Source organism: Lutjanus erythropterus, chromosome 14 (assembly GCF_056507025.1).
Source record: "Lutjanus erythropterus isolate fLutEry1 chromosome 14, fLutEry1.hap2, whole genome shotgun sequence".
Lineage (NCBI taxonomy): Eukaryota > Metazoa > Chordata > Actinopteri > Lutjaniformes > Lutjanidae > Lutjanus > Lutjanus erythropterus.
This window is the reverse complement of record NC_139330.1, coordinates 13,154,919-13,179,844: the sequence shown is the minus strand read 5'-3', so window position 1 is coordinate 13,179,844 and position 24,926 is coordinate 13,154,919. Positions and strand designations below refer to the sequence as shown.

The following is a 24,926-nucleotide window of genomic DNA, read 5'->3' as shown; positions in this document are numbered from 1 at the left end:
AAAAAAACCTCAACCTCTTTGAGTTAATTTCATTATTAAATCATAGAAAGTATTTCCACATGATTAAATGGCTTTCTTTCAGCATGAAGCAATTCTGTTAGTCCAGCTTAATTTCCTCGGGTTGGGTCAATTTATTAGGGTTAATTCAATTTATTTACTAGATTGTAATCTGAATGTTATAACATACAGTGAAGTTCAGCAATGTACCAGAGAATACGAACACATCAGACTGACAAAATAGATAAGGATAAAGCTGCATTAATCAATATCTTCATATTAAGAATGGGTCATAGGACTATGGATAGTGTGTAAGATGTTGTTCATACTCACGGACGATTATTACCAAACTCTGTAGTTTTCTTTTAGTTCTATGGAGGATTTTAAGTGAAGTGACCGACCATAGCATCATAATGGCTAAAAAGCAATATGGTTTTCTTATTTTATGCTTTTAAATGGGCAAAGATCTCTGAATTTGCATGGGGAGCATGATGCAAAGGCAAAGTACCTGAATTTACTGATCTCATTTATCTAAAATATGTTGAAGTTCATATCTCAGCCCTACTTTTGTGGCTGTAATTGATCAATATTTATCTAATCATTGGTTTGCCACATGAAAGCCAGATTTACACAGTAGCTGCAGGGTAACATAGGAAGAGCATATTATATTTAGGACCCATCCTACCAGTATTAATGACAGCAACACTTGACACCAGATTCAATCGTTTGGATGGAACTGCAGCACTGCTTTCATGCTGACTTTAACTTTAGTGAACTTTTTACATGCAAATTTATACCTTTGACCAATAGTAAAACTGTTTTGAATTTATTAGCATAATGGGTGGTCAGATCGTGAGTCAAACTGAGTCCAAAATGCTTTAAGCTATCCAGTGCATTTAGTTTTATATGATTCTTTGGCAGAGTCAAAGTTGCAAAGTAAAAAGAGCTGTGGCATGGTTTGCAGTCAGGTTTGATACAGGGTCAAATAAATGGCATTAATGGGTGTTCTTTTCTTACTGTGTTCTTTTTTTATTTTTGGATTCTCCCCTGTGTCTCAGCTTGGGACTGGCCAGTTCAGCTCATTTTGCACACTTCCACTCCTCTCTCCCACAGCCACTACTTCACATCAGCTACAGTACCATAAAGGAGACTAGAAAGCAATGTTGGAAACAAAGGTATATCTGCCTTTGCTGGACTTATTTCAAAAAACAAGCGGAAACAGAACAAGACAGTTTATGAATATTGCTGGCTCTCTGCATCAGACATCTAAGTTGATGATATGCGGCGCATATCTGATCTGCAGCCTTTAAAAAGCTTCCAGCTTTCCTCCTCATGTTTTCACTTATAGCTTTGCTAAGAATAGTCTGCAGACTAGACTACAATATGCACCGTAATCGCAGCAGAAATCCAACACCACTCTAGAGGTCACAAAGTGTAAATGCAAGCAATGATCTGAGTTAAGAGAGCACATATGAGCTTTCGCTGCAATATATAGCCTACATGTGTGTTAAGTCGGGAAGCATGCATGTCTACATGAGTATAAATATGTGCGTGTGTGACCTTACAGCGTACGATTGGCTGGTGATGAACAGGCATGTGCTCTGCAGTGTTAGTGTAGCGTGCTGGGGGTCAGAGTGGGGCTTAGCACAGATGACCATGATATGACGGCAAGAGTGTAGTACAGACACGGAGGAGAAGCACCGAGCGGCTTTTTTAGACCAGCTGCCGTCACCATGGTTACAACCACCAAGATGCTGACACACCCCGCCTATGAAAAGCAAGTTGTTGCACAAGAGGAAGCACTTAAAAATCAATGCAAATAGATGCTCATAAACACAGTTGCTCAAGCAAAGAAGACATAACCAAAGGGTTGTGGAGGAGTGGTATTTAGCATGCAGTGAGTCTAAAATTATCTTGTAAGTAATAACTTATATGAGAACAAAGATTGCTTTAAAAATCCTTTTTTTTTTGTAGTGGATCAGTTTAGCTGCTAGTTTTGTAAACTATGTCCAACTGAAAGTTTGCTCAGCCCTCCTCCAATCAGAATCAGCGCCCACGAGGCATAGCAGGCCTGTCAAGTTTTGGATTTCTCTACATGTTGAAGCTGTGTGAGGCTGTAGTAAGAGAGATCCTCCACATAAAGAGTTACTAAGATGGCACAGATGCCATTTAAACTTTAGGTTGGGGGTTCTCAAAAACTCTGGATAGGTTTGTTTATAAGAAAATTAATATAATAATAATAATTTAGGCTATTCTGCTATACATATCTCAATATACATATTTTCTTTATAATAACTATAATTTCCTGATATATATTATGGAAATAATTAGATCAGAATCAACATTTCATGAAACTAAATTAGTCACATGATTAGTTTGACACTGACTTTTTGCCTGGGATATGTAGTTTTAGCCTCGGTCTTTTAGCATGTTACCATGCATGTAGCCACTAAAGGATCTGTTTGCAAAGATTATGGGCAGAATACAGCAGAAATGGAATATCATTTTCATAAGCAGGTTTTCATTAGTGCATAATCACCTGAAAATAAGAATTGTTGTGTTTTCGTTTCCTTAGAATGAGCCTTTTATATCTACAGATGGTGTTTATCTACAGATCTTCCATGGAGATCACTGCCATGTTTCTAAAGTCACACAGAACAGACAAAACTAACACTGGCTCTGGATGTGGCCTTTTGTGTTTTGCATAAGTAGGTTCTCCTACACGCTCACTATGCCACAAAATCCTACACACTGGTCCTTTAAGTGCATATTTAAAGCCTCTCAGGGTTCTTATTGTAAAAATAAATCAGTTTAACACATGAAAAGCAAAGACTATATAGCTAGTTAGGTATCGATTGATTAGGTAGTTAGCTAGTATTTTTTGTTTTTTTTAAAGTAATCAGAACTAATAAACCAAAGCCACTGGATTTAAATTAGGGGTTATTCTTCATTTATCTGACTAGTTTATTGGGTGTTACACCATATTTGGTGATCTGAAGATTTCAAATTGGGTCATTGCATGCTTAAGTTTGGGAATGGCTGGTTTAAAACATTACTGAGAATTCTGGGTGGTAGAGACATGCATGACAGGATTTGCAACTGTAGCTAAGGCTTAGCAAATAATAGCAAATTATAATTAAGCAATGATATCCTGTCAGTCAGTCTTTGCTTTAATTTGTCTGTGGATAATTTGATATGAGCAGGTTTTGCACTGGTAAATTACACCACATCTTTGAAATAGCTAAGAGCAAAATAATCAGGTTGTTTTTGTGACCCATATCTTTGATTGCTTGTCCCTTATTTTAAAATTCTTTAAGGGGCTGATATTGCTGCAAACTGCTTTCTGGCTCTCATTCTGTGCTGCTCGCCACAATATGTAATTTTATTTTATTCTCCAACCATCTGGCGAGCCCCAGAAATTATCTTTAACTCCTTTGGGGTCCCGATCCCCAGGCTGAGAACCACTGGCTCAGAGTTTAGTGAGTTCATGGTATGTTAAATATATATATATATATATATATATTGACCCAGTCTACTATGCAGTTGAGCCATAGAGGTATCATGAGAGGTGTTGTGCGGAAACCAAGGTGAAGAGAGAGATGTAGAAGGAAGATAATTATACCATGCCACACTCTAGCTCCTCCAGGCCATTTCCTCCCCCGTGGCGGCGGATAAGGGCAGGGGTGGGGAGGCAGGGTTGGGTGCAGAATATCATGCTTGAGTGCAGGGAGTGCCTTTGAGGACCACAGGAGGCCCGTGGAGCCAATAAAAGGCTGTCGGGGGGGAGAAAGGGGACACCACCAAGGGAGTCTGGAGCAGGAGGAGGCATCCAGACAACAGCTCTGCAAATCCACTGGCCCTCCCTGCCAAACAGCTGAACCTCGAAAACCTCAGGCAGGGCAAGCTGCCACACGCCACCATTATCTCAATCACTCTACAATAAAGCTGACAGTTTCATGGAAGTGCAACAGAAACAGTAAAAAAAAAAAAAAAAAAAATCTTCGTAGAATTACATTTAAAGCTACAGGCAAGAAGTACTTCATTTTTATAATATTTGAGGTTGCAGGACTAAAAGCTGCTCTGTATGACTTGCTGAATGAAACATCTTTGCCGTGCCCAGAACAACCTGTCCAGTCCAAACCTGGCATTCTTGGCTTTCTATCTGTAGCTGGGAAAGATGAGATTCCCACGGCGCAGGGTAATATGACGGCCTAGATGAGTTAAATGTCATTAGAGAACACAGAGTACTGCTGCAGACACATGGGCACTGAGAGGTGGTGCTGCATACCGCACCATCTGCTGAGTCATAATGGGCGCAGTGGTTCCCACTTCAAGCCTGCAAGACTGGCCCGGTGGTCAGAGACAGACAGACCCACAACCAGAGTGATTCAGATTGCACCTTACTGAGATGGATAGCCATACTTTGCTTCAGTAACCATGCATATTATCCAAGTGTAACAAATTGTAAATCTGTCTGAATAAAATGGAAAGTAAGGACAATTTATGCCAAAAAGCTTTCAAAGAACAAAACTAAAGCACTAAAATCCCCCACTAATGAGGTTGTAATGATCAGAAAACAAAACTGAGATACAACATTGCTATACATAGACTCCACTTGGGAGGCAAAAACACTATAAAGTTTGGCCTGCGGACTGTTCCAAATGGAACAGCCATGTTGTTAATACCTTAATCAAATCAGTTGTATTTTGTCAGCCTCATGGTACTGATGTTGCATTCAAGTGACGCGAGACTAAAAGTAATGAGAAGGATTTCAATGGTCAGAGTTCATACCACTCAACACTTCAAAAGGTGGCCTGTGTTACAAATGAGTAAAACACTCCATGACAATCTATCTATCAACGGGTTGCGACACATAAAAAAATGTGCATTTAAACTTGTATTAATGTCCATGAGCTATGGGATTGTGAAATGATGTATATGCTCCTCTAGAAAGCAAAAGTTTGTATGATATCAGCCTTGTTTTAAGTTTTTTTTTTATTTGTTTTTTTCGCAAAGTCATGGAGAAGTACTACACTACCCATATGCTAAAGCGTGTAACAGCAGTGTCTCTGATTGGTGGACTTAGCTGTTACCAAGGAAATGTTTACCGCACCCATGAACGGGTAATTCTGCTAGCAGGTAACTAACATGCATCGTACTAATAATGTTGTTCTACCACAATTAATATAATGTATATAAAGTACCAGTCAAAATTTGGACAGAACTTCTCATTTGATGTTTTTTCTTAATTTTTCTACAATTCATACTGGAGAAATCAAAACTATGAGATACAGAATTATATGGAATTATGTAGTAAGAAGAAATGCCCCAAAATAAGCATTCGTTTTTGCAAAATGTCTTCAAAAATCCAGTCAACTGTTTTTTCGGCCTTTGTACGGCACTTTTGTTTCAAGTGACGCTGAAGTTTAGACGGTTTAAAATATTTCTTTGAGAGGGTCTCGAACCAGAACACATTTGTTACGAGTGGCAGTAAATCCATATTTTGTGTGTTCTGCATCATGCTTGCAGGTTTTATTTGGCCAGGCGTTGTTCAGATTTTTTTGCAGCCAAGCTTTTGTCAGCTGGGCAGTTGGTGAGCTCGCCAGGTCTTTTCATTTTCAAAAATGTGTCCATATTTGTGATTTAGCACTAAATTTCAGGAGGAGGGCAGCTTTGTGGGAGATGTCAGGTAGAAGACCAACACTGACAGCTTATGATGTGATCAATGATGTTTTGACTGTCAGCCAAATAGAAAGAGGGGCACAGCACAAAGATTTGTTATATGTTATATATTATTGGAAACTATATTTTAGAATAATTCACATAATGATCATTTCATCTTATTTTTTAGCATTTTGCTGAGCCCCCCTGGCATTTCCTGGGGGCCCCCACTTTGACAGTCAGAGCTCGAGGGTGCCCTCCAGTGGAGAAAAACGCATGCAGTGCCACACAGGCGGCCCCTCATGCCAGATAATTGGTGAGCCTTTAAATGATAAGTAGGTAACTGTTTGCTCTGTGGTTCTATTACAGAGCTGTAGTAGTTGTCCTTTAAACAACATTAATCTGAAGTTGAATCTTAAAAGATTTTTTTATATTTTTTTCGCCCCTGTCTCTTACACTCTGTCACATTATACAATCAATGAATATATGAGAATATTTATTAGTGCCACTTTAAACATTAATTCAATTACAGTTGTCAATAAATATAGTAACTTATATCCATTCACAAGTTATTTACAGGCTCAGAGACCTGAGTGAGATGTTGGCACAGCAGGTAGAATCATCCCTGGCAGCTGTGACAAAGCTGTAACGTGATGCAGCCGCGTCCGGTGGATTTGGGACACACTTCGTGGTTAACATTCAGTTAGCTGACAGACAGAGTCGGTCATGTATTGGTAGATATACTTTCTGTTAAAGAAATAGCTTTAAATTAGAGCATTTGGAGATTGAATTAAAGCTATGTTGCTCTAGAATGTATTATCTTATATTTTAATATATTTATTTGTTTTATCTTGCTTGTTTTAATTGTGTTAAGTGTTTTAACTTGTGTTGGAGCTACTTCTATGTACAGCACCTTGAACCTACCTATATGTATGAAACTGCTGTGTCTCTCCTATATTTTCACATATATTTACAGCTTGGCTGTAGTCAGATATTTTGTATGATACCTTTTATTTAATTTGAATTTGACATTAGGCATTGGACATTAGGTTAGTGTTAAATTTAACATGCTATTTCTGTTACTGTTCCTGCTGTTGTTTTATTGCTGTTTTGAGTTATGAATGATTATGTGGTTGCTGTTGTTTTTCTGTGTTTTTGCTATTCTTGTTTTGCAGTTATTTTAATACAGTATTTCTTCTTAGGTTATAATTAGACCCACGGGGTCTGTTTTCACTTTTTCCAACTCTTGTTAATGCTTCTGCCCTTTTGTTCCTGTTTCAGTTGTTGCTTCTCTCATGATTATTGCTTTGGTGGGACTGGAAGTACTTTCTGAGTTACACAAGGAAAAAACACATGTATTAAACCGTCTGTTGGCGTTTCAGTGACACCCAGAGACGATGAATCTTTTGCACAATGAACACACGCCAGAATCCTCAAAGATGAACTTTCAGCAAAGTATAGAGAGGAATTTCATGAATTGGTAGGAGATAAAAGACATCCCTCTCATCCTACAGCTCTGTATGTTTCTCCCTCTATCCTCACACAGCTGGGCCAGCAGACTGCTGGATGGATGAGGGGGGGTGTTGAGGGGCAGGCGGGGGGAGTTGAGTTACATTCCTTCCATCGAGGCTGTGTGTCTGCCAACCAGGTCACTCCCAGTTCAGTCCCGGGAAATTGGGAGGGAAGAATTTCCTCTATGTGTCCATACTGGACACAGCCACAACCACACAGAGGCCTGTGTGCACCCAGGGCACATATGTGTGTGCGTGTGTGTGTGGTGTTTGAAACCGAGAACCCAGTGTGATATGACTTGCATGTCATTTTCTCGCAAGTACATTTTAGGAGAGGTGGGTTAGTATGTGGTGTGTGCGTACATGAGCACGCTGTATCAAATTGTATTGGCATGTGTGTGTCCTCCGCAGCTTATGTGTGTGTGTGTCTGTGCACGTGTGTGTAATACAGAAAGTGAAACTGAGATGAATTGTATCTACAATATTTTTAACATTTTACTTACTCTTCTACGTAAGAAGATATTCGCTCACAGTTCAGTGAGAATTCAATAGAACACACTGACAGCTGCACTGATCAAACCTGTGACCTCTAATGATCACGTTGGATCACAAACTGTTATTGTACTTTTCAGAAATCAGATCCATGCACTAAATCAATGCTTGAACCTCCAGACATCACTACATCTCCTGTCCTGTCCACCAGTTTTACACCCTGTACAACAACCCACTGATGATAGATGCTTGCAGAAGATTCCAGGTCTTCTGACTCTCGCTGCAGCCTAACAATAGAAAGATGGAAACTTACAGGAACAGAAAAGGGCCAAAGTTTATACACTGTGCGGTGCTGGTTTGTGCTGCATTACACACTTGTTGTTATGGCTCAACAGGGATGTGTGCATTAGTGGGGTTGAGATGGTCGTATTTTTTCTGTGTACTCATGTAGAGTAGTGCACTCAAGCCTGGCTGGCTGCAACCCATTCTCATCCTAACTCATCAAATATCAGCAGTTTGTTTCTGTCCGTTTGAGTCTCGTACTGATGCACAAGTTAGCAGCTGTATGACTCTTTTTAATATGTGGTTAATGTTGTCAAACAGTTGCAGTTTGGGTAGGTTTAGGCAACAAAACTACTGGGGTATGTTTACAGCAACCTGAGGCTCCGGAGATGCACGCAGCTATTTTGTCCCTCTCCAGTGGCTCACTGTGGCTTTAACAAAATAAGAGTATATTTCCCAAAAGGTTTCATGAATTAAAATGTCCATCATAGTGTACGGCTCATTTACGGCATGCTGCCGTTTACTCTAAATTTCACTAGCGGCAAGTCCAGAAAATAAAAGTCTCTGAACATTTAGTTGCATGTGAATGTGAATTTTGGTTTTCACATGGGACATAAATCCCAGTCTCCTGGGTGAAAGTCCTGTGTTTGTTTGAGCCATCCATCCACCCACCTCCTCTAGATGCTGACTGTATTACTCTTTTTACTACATAAAACGCCTGGTGCATCTCATACAGACAATGGGTGCAGTGCACATCTGTATGAGCTGCAGTTTTCAGGGGCAAAATGTCAGTATTTGACAAGCTGCGAATGAGAACCGGCTGGCTCAAACAAAAAGGATGTCTGCAGATGGAACAAGATGCACTAGCCTCCACATTCTGCACTAATGTCTCACTGAAACAGGCAGATCATATGATAATGGAGTTAGGAGGTTCGACTCTTTACTAACTCAAATTTCTATGAGTCACTCACAGAAAAGAGTCACGTTCAAGTCATTCAAGTCTCCATATTAGTCACCCAGAGCTTCACGAATCCCTCACCAACCACATAGAGCATGCACACCATAGACTCACGCTGGCCAAGCTGGCTAATTCATGGTTTTAATTTTGGTCATGGACTCTTTTAGACTTTCCAAATGTTATCAGACTGAATAAATCACATTCTGATAGTAAAACAAGTCATATCATGGGTGTTTTGACATTCGTTCATGGAGTGGTTGCTTTTCTCAGAGAGCAACATTAATAAAGTAAATAACTTGATACGTCTCCAGAAACACAGTTAAGTTGCACAATAGTCACCTTGGCTTTGCCATTGGCACTAGCCATTATCAAGTAGGAGGGATGAGTCAGTGACTTGTCAATCCGAATTCAGTAAAAAGAGCTGTTTGTTTCGAAGTAGCCACCACTGATCTGCCCACAGAGGGCTGGTGGATTGTGGTTCTTCCCCCTACTCTAATGCAACATCCAACTAAAGCCTAATTAACAGATTATTTCTGTTAGCCCTGACAATGAAACTACTGGACCCGCCAGAAGTTTAAAAATAAGAAAATAATAAAAAAGCTATATCAGGTCATAGTCACTACTAAAACTAGTAAAAACAAGCCAGTCTTTAGAAACAATGGCAGCCTCATTCTATCGTGCCAGCAGGAGTTTGATGTGCTGCTTTACAGCACAAAAAAAAAGAATTGCTTTATGGCACAAATCCAAATTTCCCTTCAGTTTCATTATTCTAATGGCAAATGTTCATTTACGCTTTTTGTGCCTTCATCCAGATTCCCATGGATCAACATCTGGAGCGAAGAAGTGCACATATGGTCACATCCTCTTTGAGACTAGGAAGACAGGAAGTCTGGGTTTTTGCCGAAATATGGTCTTGATTTTGAGATATAAAATTTGTAGTAGTTGTTGCTCATTTGAGTGCAAAGATCTCCCAGTGAGATAAACCAAACTCCTCCAAATCTTTTTCTGAAAACAAATAACATGATACTTATTGATTATTATCGAGTTTAGCAATATATATTATTTATTAGGGTGAGAAGTGGAGATGCAGACAGTAAACACAGCCAGCCTCAGTTTGCTTTGCTGGGGGTTTGTGGCTGAGTCGTCGTCTGGGACAGGAAACATGTGAGCTGAATATGAGATCTGTAGAGGACTTGGCAGTCGCACACACACGCGCACACACACACACACACACACACACACACACACACACACACACACACACACACACAATGCAGGAGAGATGGAAGCTCTTCCAGGACACACAGGACTTGGCCCTCGCAGACGACGTGTCACAAGGAATCAAATTAAATGTTGCAGCGTAGAGCGGCCAGAACAAGGCCAGGGACTTTTCTCAAGGAATCTTCAGCAAAGTTGGTTCCATCTCAAAGGATAATTTGTAAATTCAACCAGAGAATTCATACATACATAAAAGACGCTCCTGCAGGACTGCTTCTACAGCGGAGGTCGTTCAGTCACTTCATTTTGTCTATTACACTTTCCTGGCAAGGATCTTGGGCCGAGACGGAGGGGAGGGTGGGGGGGACAATCTACTGTATCAGTGTGACACATCTCCAGTCTGCGTTTGAACTTCTGATTTAGTGATTCCTGGGAGTCACATGTATCGCTCGGGTCAAATGGCTCATGATATGAAAGATGTTATACAAGAAGGAGAGCCGCTAAATAGAATTCATCACTATGAAAAACACAACACAGTACTTTATTTTACAGTATACAGATAAGATGTAACAAAAAGTACTTTGTATCAAATTAGACAAAAACTTCTCTGTAACAGCAATGTAACACAGTTACCTATTTTTTGTACCAAAATTATGTAATCCCATTACATGTAATCTGTTACTACCCAGGCCTGGTAATTACAACTGAACTGCACTGTAAATTAAAGTAAGCTCACATATCTGCTATTTGAGACACACCCTCTCTGGCTGGTTCCTGGTTAAAATCTAATAAGGCTGTAAAAGGGGAAAATAGCTTTTGTTTAATTTGTTTAAACAAAAAAAAAGTATGACATATTAAATGTTATTAGTGTACTGTAAACTGAAGTGCAACTGAACTAACCTCCATGACTAAGCTGCATGTGCCCAACACGAGTTCTTGAAAGCAGACACTAGTTACACTACATGCACAATCAAATAACATTGTTCAACAAATATAGTCCATGATGATTCACTGTCTTCCTTCTTTTCTTCCATGATACTCTGACATAATTCACTGCTGAGGTGGACATTATGGTTCTCTTCATAGCATCTAGATATCCTCTAAGAAAGTCTAATAAGGGCCTAACAGTGGGAAATAATACACACTTTAGTTTACAGTACATTTCTGTTGTAAATTGTCCCTAATTGCCCTCTCAAAGTACTGCTTGCTATGTCTTATTCATGTACTGTAAAATGAAGTGTGACTAAAAGTCTTATCTAATTTTATAAGTGGCTTCCTTGCGTAAGCTGCATGTGCCCAACATGAGCAGGGTTTTCTAAAGTAGACACTACTGCTACTGCTGCACGCACAAGCAAATAGCATTGTTCAACAAATATAGGCTATGACGAATTACTGTCTTGTTTGACCGCTGATAAAAAGTCATTCCAGCCTTCCGTGATGCCCTGACATGACTCTGTCCTGAGTGGCACACGAGTGGATCTACTTCCTAGTATCCGGTGCAGAGTGAGAGGGTCATTCGTCTCTGCTATATGGCCTGGACTGAGTTTAGCATCATGGGAAATGCTGATAGCAGCTGGGGTCCTGGGAGGTTACACAGTTGTTCAGTTGAGTTAATCCAGCCTGCCAGTCAAGATGCAGGGAACCAAATTCAGCAAGTGACCTGAGCAGGGTTGTGTTTGTGGAAAGCTTTAGAGTATACTCAGCTGGGTGGTCTCCACACCCCCACCGCCTGAGTCAAAACATAGACGGATGAGGATTCTGCCTTTTGTGTATATGTTTAGTTGTTTTGTTTGCCTCTGTGACGAAGCCTGACATAACAGAGCCACCTGGTGGCCACATGGACAATTGCACCTCAGACACAAACTCCAATGCAAAGAACAATCTATCATTTTCTGTAAACAGCACACAATGTCTGTTGATGATGTGTGTTTGATGTATGGTTAGAACGTTTTAAAAATATTTTTTTAATTGTATTGTGGAAATGACAGTAAATGGAAATAGAAAATCTACTGGAAAACAGTAGAAACATTTATTCATATGTTTTGTAAAGCTGAGGTACACAAACACTGTGTTAAATGTTCTGTATGTCTGATTATTTTTCCTGGAGGATTTTCTTCTCTCAATCAAGTTTATTCAATCATGTAAAGAAAACCTGTTAACTTCCTGTATGTGTGGTGTTACATTGACTGGTGTGACTGGTGGTCATTGCTCCTCTCCTCCAGGTGGAGTCGCTGTAGAACAAACAAACTGAGCTGATTTATGAAGGTTTTTCATGGAAACAAGATAATAAAGCAGCAGTGATGAAGCTGTTATAAGCTGTGCAGACATTGCTGTTGATAGTGTGTGTTGTCTAAAGCGTAAAAAAGACTGAGTCCCGCTGTATTACTCAGGCTGCACTACAGCGTCTATTCACAGGCGCGATCCCACTACTGAGCGGCACGGGGGCTTTGACCTGCTCCGTTTCCGACCTGGGCCGGTGCACCCCTCCTTAGACGACCTGGTGGTCCCGGGCTTCCCCAGGAGCACCATATCGATACCGAACTTAGTGCGGACACCCGATCGGCATAGTCCGCTGCAGCTCAGAGCTCCTGAGCTCAAACGATCCGCCAGCCTCAGCCTCCCAGTAGCTTGGATTACAGGCGCGCGCCACCGCACCCGGCGAGGAATAGTTTTACTCATCGGGCTTTTATCCTGCACAAAAATTACGTCATCAAAAAGCGCAGCGACATCTAGCAACGAAAATATGTAGCTGCAGCTTTATATGTGTTGGTGCACTCAATTTAGAGTTAACTTTATGCTACAGTATTTACAGTTATTATGTTTATGAGTTGTTTTTTTTCTTTTATGGCTAAAAACAGAGACTCATACCTCACGTGTTCGTCAGAGGGCGAGACGAAGAACAAGGACATGAAGAAGCAGAGCAACAACAACAACCTCAAACACGACGAAAAAGCTTGAAGCTTGAAGTAAAAGTATATTTAGAATGTATTTATTCATTTAATTGGTGTATAGTTGTTTTGAAATATAACTTTCCATTGTATGAGTTGAGTAATTAAATTGTAGAAAAACACAGTTGGAAGTATATTTAGTGTACTAATGTGCTAAAGTTGAACAACTTCAAGTATACTTGACACACTAAAAATATGTCGCCCTGTATGTACTAATATACATGCTTGACTGGTGAAATTAAAAATTTACCTTGTTTGTGTAATAAGTACATAAAAAATATTATTATATTATATTCTTACTGTAGTAATAGTGTGCTCAGTTATACTCTTGGCTTATTCCAATTACTTAAAAAAACACTTAATAGTTGATTAATAAGATCAGATCAATAATGACCTAAACTGAAAAACGGGAGACATTACTTGGCAGTCACAATCAGTTCAGCCAAATAATGCTTTAAACCCTGAATACTCAGTGAGGACAATTCAAATCAAACTGTGATAATAATGAACTGCCATTGTTAACTTTCCTCCGTCTTCTCTCTCCTGCTGTCTCTGCCTGCACTGCTCACAAAACAAGCGCTCCCTCCTCCCTCTCCTGTGTCTCCTCTTCATTTCCTCAAAACAGACGGTGCTGAAAACAGCAACAGAAGTGACATTGTACCACGTCGCACCACCAAACTTCCATAATGCTTAAGTGTGTAGACTAAGTTTGGGTTTCATAAGAAAGATGAGAAACGCTGCTGCGGATCATTTATGCAAAACGTGTCTGACAGCAGAGAACAGAGACATGAGTCTGAACCACAGAGACGTCATGTCACTGTGAGATCAGGTAACAGAGCATCACTTCCTCCACACTGATCAAAACCACAGCACTTTTCATATGAAATATGAAACAGAGCAGCAGATCATCTTACTGCAGAAATACTGATATTTTAAATAGTTTTAAATTTTCTCATTTATCTAATCTCATTTACACGAGACTCATAATAAGATATAAACATCACTGTAATGTCTCCTTCTCTCTGTCACTATTGTTACTATATTTAGAAAAACTATCAGGATTTTTTGGCAACTAACAGCACTCTACAAATGTAACATTATTGAATCAAAATGTAAAGACTGACACATTGCATTGTCTTGTATCATATCGTATTGTGACAGAGCTGAATCGTATCGAACCGAATTGTCGGCCACTTAAAGATTTATAAAATATATCGTATCGTTGAACATGTATCGAGATACGTATCGAATCGTCTCAGTCGGTGAGATACACACCCGTAGTAATAATGTATGACAAAATGACAAAGGACATGGAAATAATTATACTTTTCAAGAGTAAACTAACTTACCACTATATGTACTATAAGTACACTAATATACAATTTACAATACACCTACAATAAAGTAGACTTCAAGTACATTGAAATTCTGTATTAAGTATTCCAGAATTAGTATATTTATTTATTTTTTTTTTAACTTCATGACAAGAAGAAGAAGAAGAAGAACACCTTTTAAAAATATATTTTAAATATACTTAAGATTATGCAGAAAAGGGCAAATATACCTATAATAACTTTTGTATTATTAAATTTCTAATATAGTATTTTATACCTGCCTCTTCCCATTTTTGTTCTGCTTGTTTCTTTTACTTCTGATTAAGTTTAATGACAAAATTCCTTTTTGTCAGTTATACAACCACTTGTTTGTGCTGTTTTCTTTGCCTCAATCCTCAGAGACATATAGCCTTGTGCTTTTGACAACATATGTTCAAAAAATATATACTCTTGATCATTTATGTGAACTGACACCATGTTCATGTCAATGGTGTAAAAAAAAAAAAAAAAAAAAAAAAAAAACTGGCTCCAAAAGGCCCCTTTTGTACAAAAAGCCTGTCTTGACAATGCTTTTTGCATAAAGAGTGCACCAGGACGGGGTGCTGCCAGGAACACAGAACAGGGAAGCTTTGTTTAATTTCTCATGATTTGCATTACTAAAGAAATATAAAGGTAATGTTTCCTCTGAGTTGTTCACATTGACACACACAGCCCACAGCAGCAGGATGATGGAGAGGATCTTGCTGGGTGTCTTGTGTCTCTCAGGTCAGTGAATTCCTTGATAATTTTTTACAGTGCTTATTAACATATATATTACATCATATTAATGTGGAAATTGAGGGGAAAAAATGGCAACGCTTCAGATTACGTTTATATACACATTACTAAGATTACTCAGTATGATCTACTGAGCAGTTACCTGGATGCTTGGGATTTGAACAAATTTTGTCGTCCTCAGGGTGGGTCAGCTTCTCCACATGCCATCAGTACCACTTTGTTTCTGAGAGTATGAATTGGGCTGAAGCTCAGACCTACTGCAGAGAGAAATACACAGACCTGGCCACCATTGAAAACACTGACGAAATGAACAAACTTTTCAGCACAGTTTCTTCTGCTGGCCACAGCTCTGAGGTCTGGATCGGTCTGTACAGTAAAATCAACTGGATGTGGTCAGATGGCTACACGGGGAGAGGAGCTGAATATAGGAGATGGTATCATAGTGAACCAAGTTTTCACTTTGATGATGAGTTTTGTGTGTTCATTGCAGACACTGCACAGTGGCTTGATGTGAGTTGCTCTGCGCAGCTTTCATTTTTCTGTTACAACGGTAAGAATATAATAAGGCATCTTTGGATCTGGAGACAAAGATTATTTCAAAATTCAGTATGTGAACTCAACAATTCATCTTTTAAAAACTCTCACCGCAGGAACACAGCTGGATCCTGAATTTGTTTTTGTGAGTCAGCGTATGAGTTGGTCCAGTGCTCAGAGGTACTGCAGGGAGAACTTCAGAGACCTGGCCACTGTGGTGAATGACATTCAGAACCAGGAGGTCCAGAGGATGGTGCCAGCAGGAGCCTGGTCATGGATTGGCTTGTTCAGAGATCCTCACATTTACTGGTCTGATGGGAGTGGCTATTCATTCAGATACTGGTTCATGGGTCCAAAACCAATTGCCTCAAAGAGTGTCGTATGTGGGGTTGCAGCTCTGCAGAGTTCAGGAAAATGGACGGTTCGTTCCTGTGAAACTAAATTGCCATTTGTCTGCCACAGCGTCCCTCCACCTCCTGGTGAGTAGTTTACTGTCCTTCAGAGAGAGGAGAGAGAAAGCTGCATTGAATTAGAATAAATGATGTTAAACTGCACTAAAACATGGTGCTCATTTACTTTTATGAGTTTGGTATCACAAAAGTAACTCCACTGCACGTTTTTCTTTTTCTGTCTATGCAGCAATCAAGAGGCAGATAGTAAAGGTGAAGATAAGAAGCGACTCCTCTATGGACCTGAATGACCCTGCTGTGCAAGCAGAAGTCCTCAGAAAGGTGAGTCTCTGTGTGTCTTTTTTGTTTTGTTTCTCTGTGAGGCCAAATGACAACGTGCTGTCCAACAAACAATGTAGATTTTGACAAATGTTTAAAACTGGTTGCCTCTTGTGTTTCCCATGCAGTTTGAGGACAGACTGAAGGAGAAAGGAGTGAGTGGAGTCACCCTGAAGTGGAGAAAGCAGCCGGATGGGAAAGTCTTCCACAAGGAGGGAGAAACTTCTCAGAAGAAAAAAGAAAAGACTGAGCTCTGAAATTTAAAGGGACTGTAAGGGAAAAAGTTTTTCTTCTAAATACATTATACATGTTAGAATATAGTTGGTGAAAACATTAAAACACAACAGAAAAGTGTTCATTTTCTCATTAATTTGAGACACTTAGCATTTTTTAAAAATCAGAACACATTTATTGTTGCTCTACAGTCCCTTTAAATCCAGCTGTACTTGTGTTCATCTGTAATCCATGGTGAAGGTTGATTCTCTATCTGCTGATACATACAGTAAACTATTATCACTGAGTGCTGAACCAGAATCCTGAATGCATCCTGTAGACCAGTGGTTCCCAGCCTGGAATTTGGGGGTGGCAAAGATCACATAGAGTCCCCAAGGTTTTGTCTGCACTGAGGTTGTTGGGGAGCTCCAAGGAAAAAAGTTTGGGAACCACTGTTGTAGACTGTCATAGAAGAGTTTTGTCCCCTATCATCAATATTACTGTGTGAAGTGTGTTAATGAAACATAATTCTCTTCAAAATAAAACGTGTGGCTTCATGTGGCTTCAGGTTTCCAGTTTGTGAACCAGTCTGATAAAACTACATTTACACACAACAATCCAAACCTTAATACAAGACTTGAAGAATATGCAGGAGGTGAGAATAACGAGTGTAGTATAAGCAGCACATCCTGTTTCAAACTGCGCATAAACTGAGCTCTTTCAGGCATTCAGAGTTTAACACTGCCCTCTTGTGTTTGCATTACAGTAATATTCATCCAAAACCATCATAATTAAGACTGACAGTTAACATTTTACTGGATAATGAGTACTTTTACTTGTCATGCTTTAAGTATATTTTGCTGATAAAACTTATTTTTACTGATGAAAGGTTCTGATTGCAGGACTTTAACTTGTAGTAGAGTTTTTTCATGTAAGTACAGTCATGACACATTAGGTCTGCAGACCAGTGTATCAGTGATATCATGTATGCATTGACCTCTACTCAACCTTAATGAGGTTTCTGCAAAGTGGATGGTCTTAAGACTTGCCATCAGTGTAGTCATTGTTCAATGTTATATTGGGATTGACCTACAGACGGTGTTACAGCTCCTCCTGGGTCTCTGCAAAACTGAATCAGGTTCTGTTCTGCATGAAAGGTCATTCAGGTGTGCAAACTTTTACATTTATACTTATAGGAGAAAAACTGACAAAGCTGTGCTACACGATTATATGTAAAAGATCTATTTGATGTTTTGAATTTTATATCACATTTGGAGAAATGCTACTGTTTTGTTGTCATTTAACCTTACATAGGAGGAAATGTAACATGTACCTGTTCTGCATTCATGTAAAGATTTCTATTCCACTATATTTCTGAGTAAAACTACTAACTATAGTTATTTGACAGCTAAAGTGACTAGGTAGTTTGACTTGACACACAAAACATATGATCAACAGGCACATGCACATATAAACCCTAGGATGGTATTCAAACACCAGCCCTTTTGGCCTCTGACTAGATATGTTATTTTTTCTTTTTCTAATTTTCTATTTTACATTTTAAATTTAGCTCATGACATCAAATCTCTGTTAAAAACATATGACTTAATGCCCAACTGCATTTGAGTTTAAACATTTAGTGTGTGTGTGCACTATAGGGAGCATCAGGCTGTTGCCTGTGCCTATACTTTGTAGTCTGGAGGGTGGATCAGTTAGTTTATGATTGTTCTTATTCAGACAACAGCCTGGAAACTTGAATCCAACTGTACTTGTTTCCACCTTTAAATCAAAGTACTTTCCATCACGGATTAAACTGAAAAAATATGGATTTTTTCATAGATGCTCTGTTCATTAACAGCACTTGCTTACTTTTGTAGGGTATTTCACGTTGGTGTTACATTGGTGGTCGCTGCTCCTCTCCTCCAGGTGGAGGCGCTGTAGAACAAACAAACTGAGCTGGTTTGTGAAGGTTTTTCATGCAAACAAGATAATAAAGCAGCAGTGATGAAGCTGTTGTAAGTTGTGCAGACATTGTTGTTGATGTTGTGTTTTGTTCCAGCTGTTTGTTGAAGAATAAAAAGACTGGGTCCCGCTGTATTACTCAGGCTGCACTACAGCGTCTATTCACAGGCGCGATCCCACTACTGAGCGGCACGGGGGCTTTGACCTGCTCCGTGTCCGACCTGGGCCGGTGCACCCCTCCTTAGACGACCTGGTGGTCCCGGGCTCCCCCAGGAGCACCATATCGATACCGAACTTAGTGCGGACACCCGATCGACATAGTCCGCTGCAGCTCAGAGCTCCTGAGCTCAAACGATCCGCCAGCCTCAGCCTCCCAGTAACTTGGATTACAGGCGCGCGCCACCGCACCCGGCGAGGAACAGCGTCACTCACCGGTGTTTTAACCTGTACGAGCGTGACGTCATCAGGCAGCAAGCCCAGGCGCCTGAGGCGCATTAAATTCAAGTCATTCATGTATTTGTACAGGGTTTGATATTCAGTCTATTAGCATGAATGTTGTCTGCAGCACTGGTGCAGCTACTGTAAAGACCTGTTTCTTCATTTGGGAGTCAAGTCATCTGCTGTGTTTTGAATGTTCTTGGTGGAGTTACATTTTACTGAGGACACCGTTTATTTTAAAGATATGATTATCTTTACAGAAATCAGGTTTTATCAGTGATGGAGCTTTAGGAAAATTGTGCAAATGATGACAAGTCTTCAGCTGCAGCTATGGGTTTCTCCATCACTAAATGCATCTGAATGCCTGATGACGTCACGTTCGTACAGGTTAAAACACCGGTGAGTGACGCTGCTCCTCGCCGGGTGCGGTGGCGCGCGCCTGTAATCCAAGTTACTGGGAGGATGAGGCTGGCGGATCGTTTGAGCTCAGGAGCTCTGAGCTGCAGCGGACTATGTCGATCGGGTGTCCGCACTAAGTTCGGTATCGATATGGTGCTCCTGGGGAAGCCCGGGACCACCAGGTCGTCTAAGGAGGGGTGCACCGACCCAGGTCGGACACGGAGCAGGTCAAAGCCCCCGTGCCGCTCAGTAGTGGGATCGCGCCTGTGAATAGACGCTGTAGTGCAGCCTGAGTAATACAGCGGGACCCAGTCTTTTTGTTCTTCAACAAACAGCTGGGACAAAACACAACATCAACAACAATGTCTGCACATCTTACAACAGCTTCATCACTGCTGCTTTATTATCTTGTTTCCATGAAAAACCTTCATAAACCAGCTCAGTTTGTTTGTTCTACAGCGCCTCCACCTGGAGGAGAGGAGCAATGACCACCAGTCAATGTAACGCCTCACATTCAGGAAGTTAGCAGGTTTTCTTTATATGATTGAATAAACTTGATTGAGAGAAGACATTTCTAATAATAATCAGGCATACAAAACATCAGAGATGCAAACATTTAACGCAGTCTTGATGCACCCCACCTTTAAAAAAAAATAAATGAATAAAGGTTTCTGCTGTTTTCAGTTTAAGATTTTCTAGATCATTGTTTATTAATTGTCATTTCCACAACAATCTAGATGAATTGGACCTTCGAATACACAAGAAATTCAAAGTGCATCCCTAGATCATCCCACATAATTATGTCAACACACAAACAACTAATGTGTCAACAAAAAATGAACATTTATTACAGGGCTCTGGTATTGCATTTCATCACATGAATCTCTCCATAATAGCCCTGTTACTTTAAAAGAACAAGGTTAAATTTGTCTTTATAACCTGCTCTTTCACTATTGCATCTCTGACTTTCTGCCACTTACATATTGCTCATTCCCTATAGTCATCTTGTAAACACAAATACACAGTGATTAAAAACACAACTAAATCCTTTAACGGTGTTCCTTAAAAAAAGGGAACTCTCGGAGGTCTCGTTCTTAAAATATAGTCTTATAAGTTCATCCTGCTTTAAGTTTAAGTTGGTTTTTGTGGTACACAGAAAAAATAATGTCCCCATAAAAATGAAGTCTTTTTGATTAATCGGTTTTATGAGAAATATCTAAATATTTTATGTATAATATGTCTTTACAGTAGCTGCACCAGTGCTGCAGACAACATTCATGCAAAAAGACTAAAAATCAAACCCTGTACAAATACATGAATGACTTGGATTTAATGCACCTGGGCTTGCTGCCCGATGACGTCACGTTCGTACAGGTTAAAACACCGGTGAGTGACGCTGCTACTCGCCGGGTGCGGTGGCGCGCGCCTGTAATCCAAGTTACTGGGAGGCTGAGGCTGGCGGATCGTTTGAGCTCAGGAGCTCTGAGCTGCAGCGGACTATGTCGATCGGGTGTCCGCACTAAGTTCGGTATCGATATGGTGCTCCTGGGGGAGCTCGGGACCACCAGGTCGTCTAAGGAGGGGTGCACCGGCCCAGGTCGGACACGGAGCAGGTCAAAGCCCCCGTGCCGCTCAGTAGTGGGATCGCGCCTGTGAATAGACGCTGTAGTGCAGCCTGAGTAATACAGCGGGACCCAGTCTTTTTTACGTTTTAGACAACACACACTATCAACAACAATGTCTGCACAGCTTATAACAGCTTCATCACTGCTGCTTTATTATCTTGTTTTCATTAAAAACATCACAAATCAGCTCAGTTTGTTTGTTCTACAGCGCCTCCACCTGGAGGAGAGGAGCAGTGACCACCAGTCAATGTAACGCCTCACATTCAGGAAGTTAGCAGGTTTTCTTTATATGATTGAGAGAAGAAATTCCCCCAGAAAAAATAATCAGACATACAGGGCTGCAAATATTTAACAGTGTTTCTGTACCGCAGCTTTACAAAATATAGGAATAAAGGTTTCTACTGTTTTCAATTTTCTAGATCCATGTTCATTAATTGTCATTTCCACAACACTCTAGACAAACAACACTGAAGTGGGTGAAGTGGACCTTTAACTGTTAAAGATGTTACACAAGAAATTCAAAGTGCATCCCCAGATCATACCACATAATTAACTCAACACACAAACTAAATTTTAATTTAAACTGACCATTTATTACAGGGCTCTCCTGTTTTGAGTTGCTTCATGCTGAGGACTACAGTATATATATGTAGAATGAGTATGACATATTGGGAATTACACTCATTTACATCCTACTCACAGTTGCATATCACCTTCATCTCTGTTTGCAGAACAGTTTGGGTCTGGATTGTGTGTAGTTCAGCTCAGGATGAAGACTTGAACCTGGAGGAAATTAAACGTGGCATGCAAAGCAGAAAAGCACACAACAGACACTTGATAATAGTAATGTTTTTTATTCTACAGTAGTAATATTGTTTCTCATAAAGACAAATGTTCATGCAAGACTTTGGATAAAACATCACCTACTAAACACACAGCACAGACATCCCTCTGAATATCATACTTGCTTTTGAATCATGTTGGCCAAATGATGTGAGAATATCCAGATTATAGCAACTATAAAACATTATTTGACACTGGAAATACAGCATGAATTCGATCTTTGGTAAGGATGAGGAAATCCAGGAGAAGTACAACACACATAAGAAAAACACAATAAACTGAGTCAGATGTGCAAAGAAACTCTGAACTACAGGAAATGACATCATTAAAATTGAAAAGAGGTCTAATAATGAATGAGGCAAATTCACTTCAATATAAACAAACAAATGAAGGTGCATTTGAATGCTGGAGGTCCATTGCTTCTTGGTATCAATATGCAATTCCCTCTAAGGCACCCTTCCCTTTGATGGAAAGACTTTTCCCTACAAATTTAATAGAAACAAATACTGATAGTTTGCTTTTGATACTTCAAAAACACTTGTGACTCACTTCCCAACACAATCGTGATATAAATACCCATTTTTCTGCTAACATCAACATCTTTCCAAACCTACATTTCAGCTACAGCAGGGCTCTTAAATACATCACAGAAATTAATTCATCATTCAGTCTTTAGAGTAGCCCTAGTCCTTTAAAAGAACAAGGTTTAATTTATCATTATAACCTGCTCTTCAACTATTGCATCTCTCTGACTTTCCGCCACTTACATATTCATTCCCCAGAGTCATCTTGTAAACACAAATACACAGTGATTAAAAACATAAATAAATGCTCTAATGGTGTCCCTTAACTTAGGTTACTCACAACATGGGAAGCAACGCCTCACACGTTTGAACTGAGGTTAAAAGAGAGGAACAGCAGGGAGTATAACATTATTATGAGAGACACACCTACTAAAACTCCTATAATGACTTATTCTGTCTTTAAAACGAGCCCCTGGAAACACAACAGTTGAATCAACTACTCAGCGTGTGCTAATTTAAAGTTTCAGCTGTAAAGTCAAACTAAACATTCTTTTCTAAGAAACAGTCCAAATGATAACATAGAATACATTTGACACAAGTCATCTTAGACATTTACACCTCTAACGTCTCATCTATTCACAAAGAAAAGCAAAGAACTGAAATATTTTAAAGGCCCCATGAAACAAACAAACAAACAAAAAAAAAAACATCCATGAAATGCATAGAACAAAACAAGGAGCAACAAGAGCGTGTGAGAAAGTGACATGACCAAAGACCTGCGAGAACTGAAGAAGAGGCAGTGACGATATGAAGACCTGTGACTTCCTTTCTCTGACGTCTCTTTGGTAACAACACATACACAGTATTTTACAAGACTAGTCTAAGTTGTATGAAGTAGTGTGCATGGTTTGGTCTCCATCAGCTGTTATCTTACAAGCAAATGTTTACTGTGTCCAGTCAGTTTCATTTCATGGGGTCTTTAAATGATTTAAAGGCCCAGTGTGTAGGTTTTAGTGGCATCTAGTGGTGAGCTTGCAGATTGAAAATGCATCGCCTGAAAAACACAAAAGGCTGCATCCAGAGTCAATGTCTGGTTTGTCCACTGTGGGCTACTGCAGAAACATGGCGGATAAAAACACAATGACTCTTATTTTCAGGTGATTATACACTAATGAAAACATACTTATTAATATTTTACTCCATTTCTACCATATTCTGCCAATAAATCCCTGTAAATCTTACACACCGGACCTTTAAATAATTACTAACACACTTTGTACAATCTACTCTACTTTCATTTTAACAGCTCAAAAACATAAATCCACACAATTTACAATGACAGTCTATCTTTTCATCCATCTGAAATATAACACAGATATTAGGGCAGCTCTTTACAAACTGGGGCAAAAAGTGCTGTGGGGGCCTGTATGAGGATGCATTCTGTACTACTACTACATGCTTTCACACAAACATGCTCTCTTCAAGTGACAAACAAAACATCTTCAGCTGGACTAATTTGTAAAGAATTTGTTGAAAACAGAACAGCTACTGTAATACTTTATTCATCCCCCTTATGGGAGTTATATTTCCCTCTCTGACATACAGAAGTCAGAGGTCAGGGATACTCCAGCAGAACCTGTTAGGACGGACTTAAACCTGACATATGAAGGACAACCTCCCTGTTCAGTTATGCCACCCTGCCGCCCTGAATGTAAATAATGTATTGTGTCCACATGGTCAACTTAAAGAGACAATTCACCCCAACAGAAAAAAATACGTCTGGCCTGTAGTGCTATTTATCCACCTAGATCCTTTTGGCGCAAGTTTCCAACTTTTGGAGATATTAGAAAAGGCTGCCTTCTCTTGAATATAACAGAACTAGATGTCACTTGGCCTGTGGAGCTCAAAGTGCTAAAAAATTACATTTGGAAAAACATAAATGTCTCTTTCCAGTAATTATGACCTGTTTACTCAAGATAATCCACAGACCTTGTTGTGAGCAGTTTTATGAAGGAACTACTTTCTTTATACCATAGAGAGAAACAGTATCGTGCAGTGAAATCTTTGTCTGGGTCGCATTCCTCTACACATGGGCAGACAAAGCATAGTCTGCATTAGTTAGGCTGTAAATAAACAAATATGTCTAGGGCCAACTATTACAATTATTGTGTTTGCCAATGTAACAGGTCACATCAATGAGACTTTTTAGGATTTCAGTTTTTCTTTACCTTTGCATGATGCATGCTGATATGCGCTGCACTGTTCACAGCCTTTTTCTTCATAAGACAATGTTGACCGAATCTGTTCAAGTAAGAAATACCAACACTGACCGCTGCTAAGCTATCTGCGCTAAAGTGTCAGAAGTTAGGGAGCGTTCTGACTCTGCAGCTGTGAGCATCACAGTAAAACTTTCAAGAAAAGCCTTAAAAAGTGTACATAATATCCACTACAGCATGTAAACAAGCTAACTGATCAGCTAACT

General features: G+C 39.7%; 1 protein-coding gene across 1 annotated transcript; it reads left to right on the top strand.

Moving 5' to 3' along the window:
- The first annotated feature begins 14,919 nt into the window (after positions 1–14,919).
- Positions 14,920–17,114, top strand: LOC146315292 (putative C-type lectin domain family 20 member A). The gene is made up of 3 exons (XM_084736041.1): positions 14,920–16,191; positions 16,352–16,443; positions 16,569–17,114. Exons 1-3 carry the CDS (start codon positions 15,870–15,872, stop codon positions 16,695–16,697), a joined length of 543 nt encoding a protein of 180 aa, XP_084592167.1. The 5' UTR covers positions 14,920–15,869; the 3' UTR covers positions 16,698–17,114.
- Positions 17,115–24,926: the final 7,812 nt, after the last annotated feature.

Coding starts and splice junctions, on each gene's coding strand:
- LOC146315292 (XM_084736041.1), top strand. CDS start 15,870: ATGAGTTGGTCCAGTGCTCAGAGGTACTGCAGGGAGAACTTCAGAGAC. Junction 16,192..16,351: donor CAGCGTCCCTCCACCTCCTG/GTGAGTAGTTTA, acceptor CTGTCTATGCAG/CAATCAAGAGGCAGATAGTA. Junction 16,444..16,568: donor AAGCAGAAGTCCTCAGAAAG/GTGAGTCTCTGT, acceptor TTTCCCATGCAG/TTTGAGGACAGACTGAAGGA.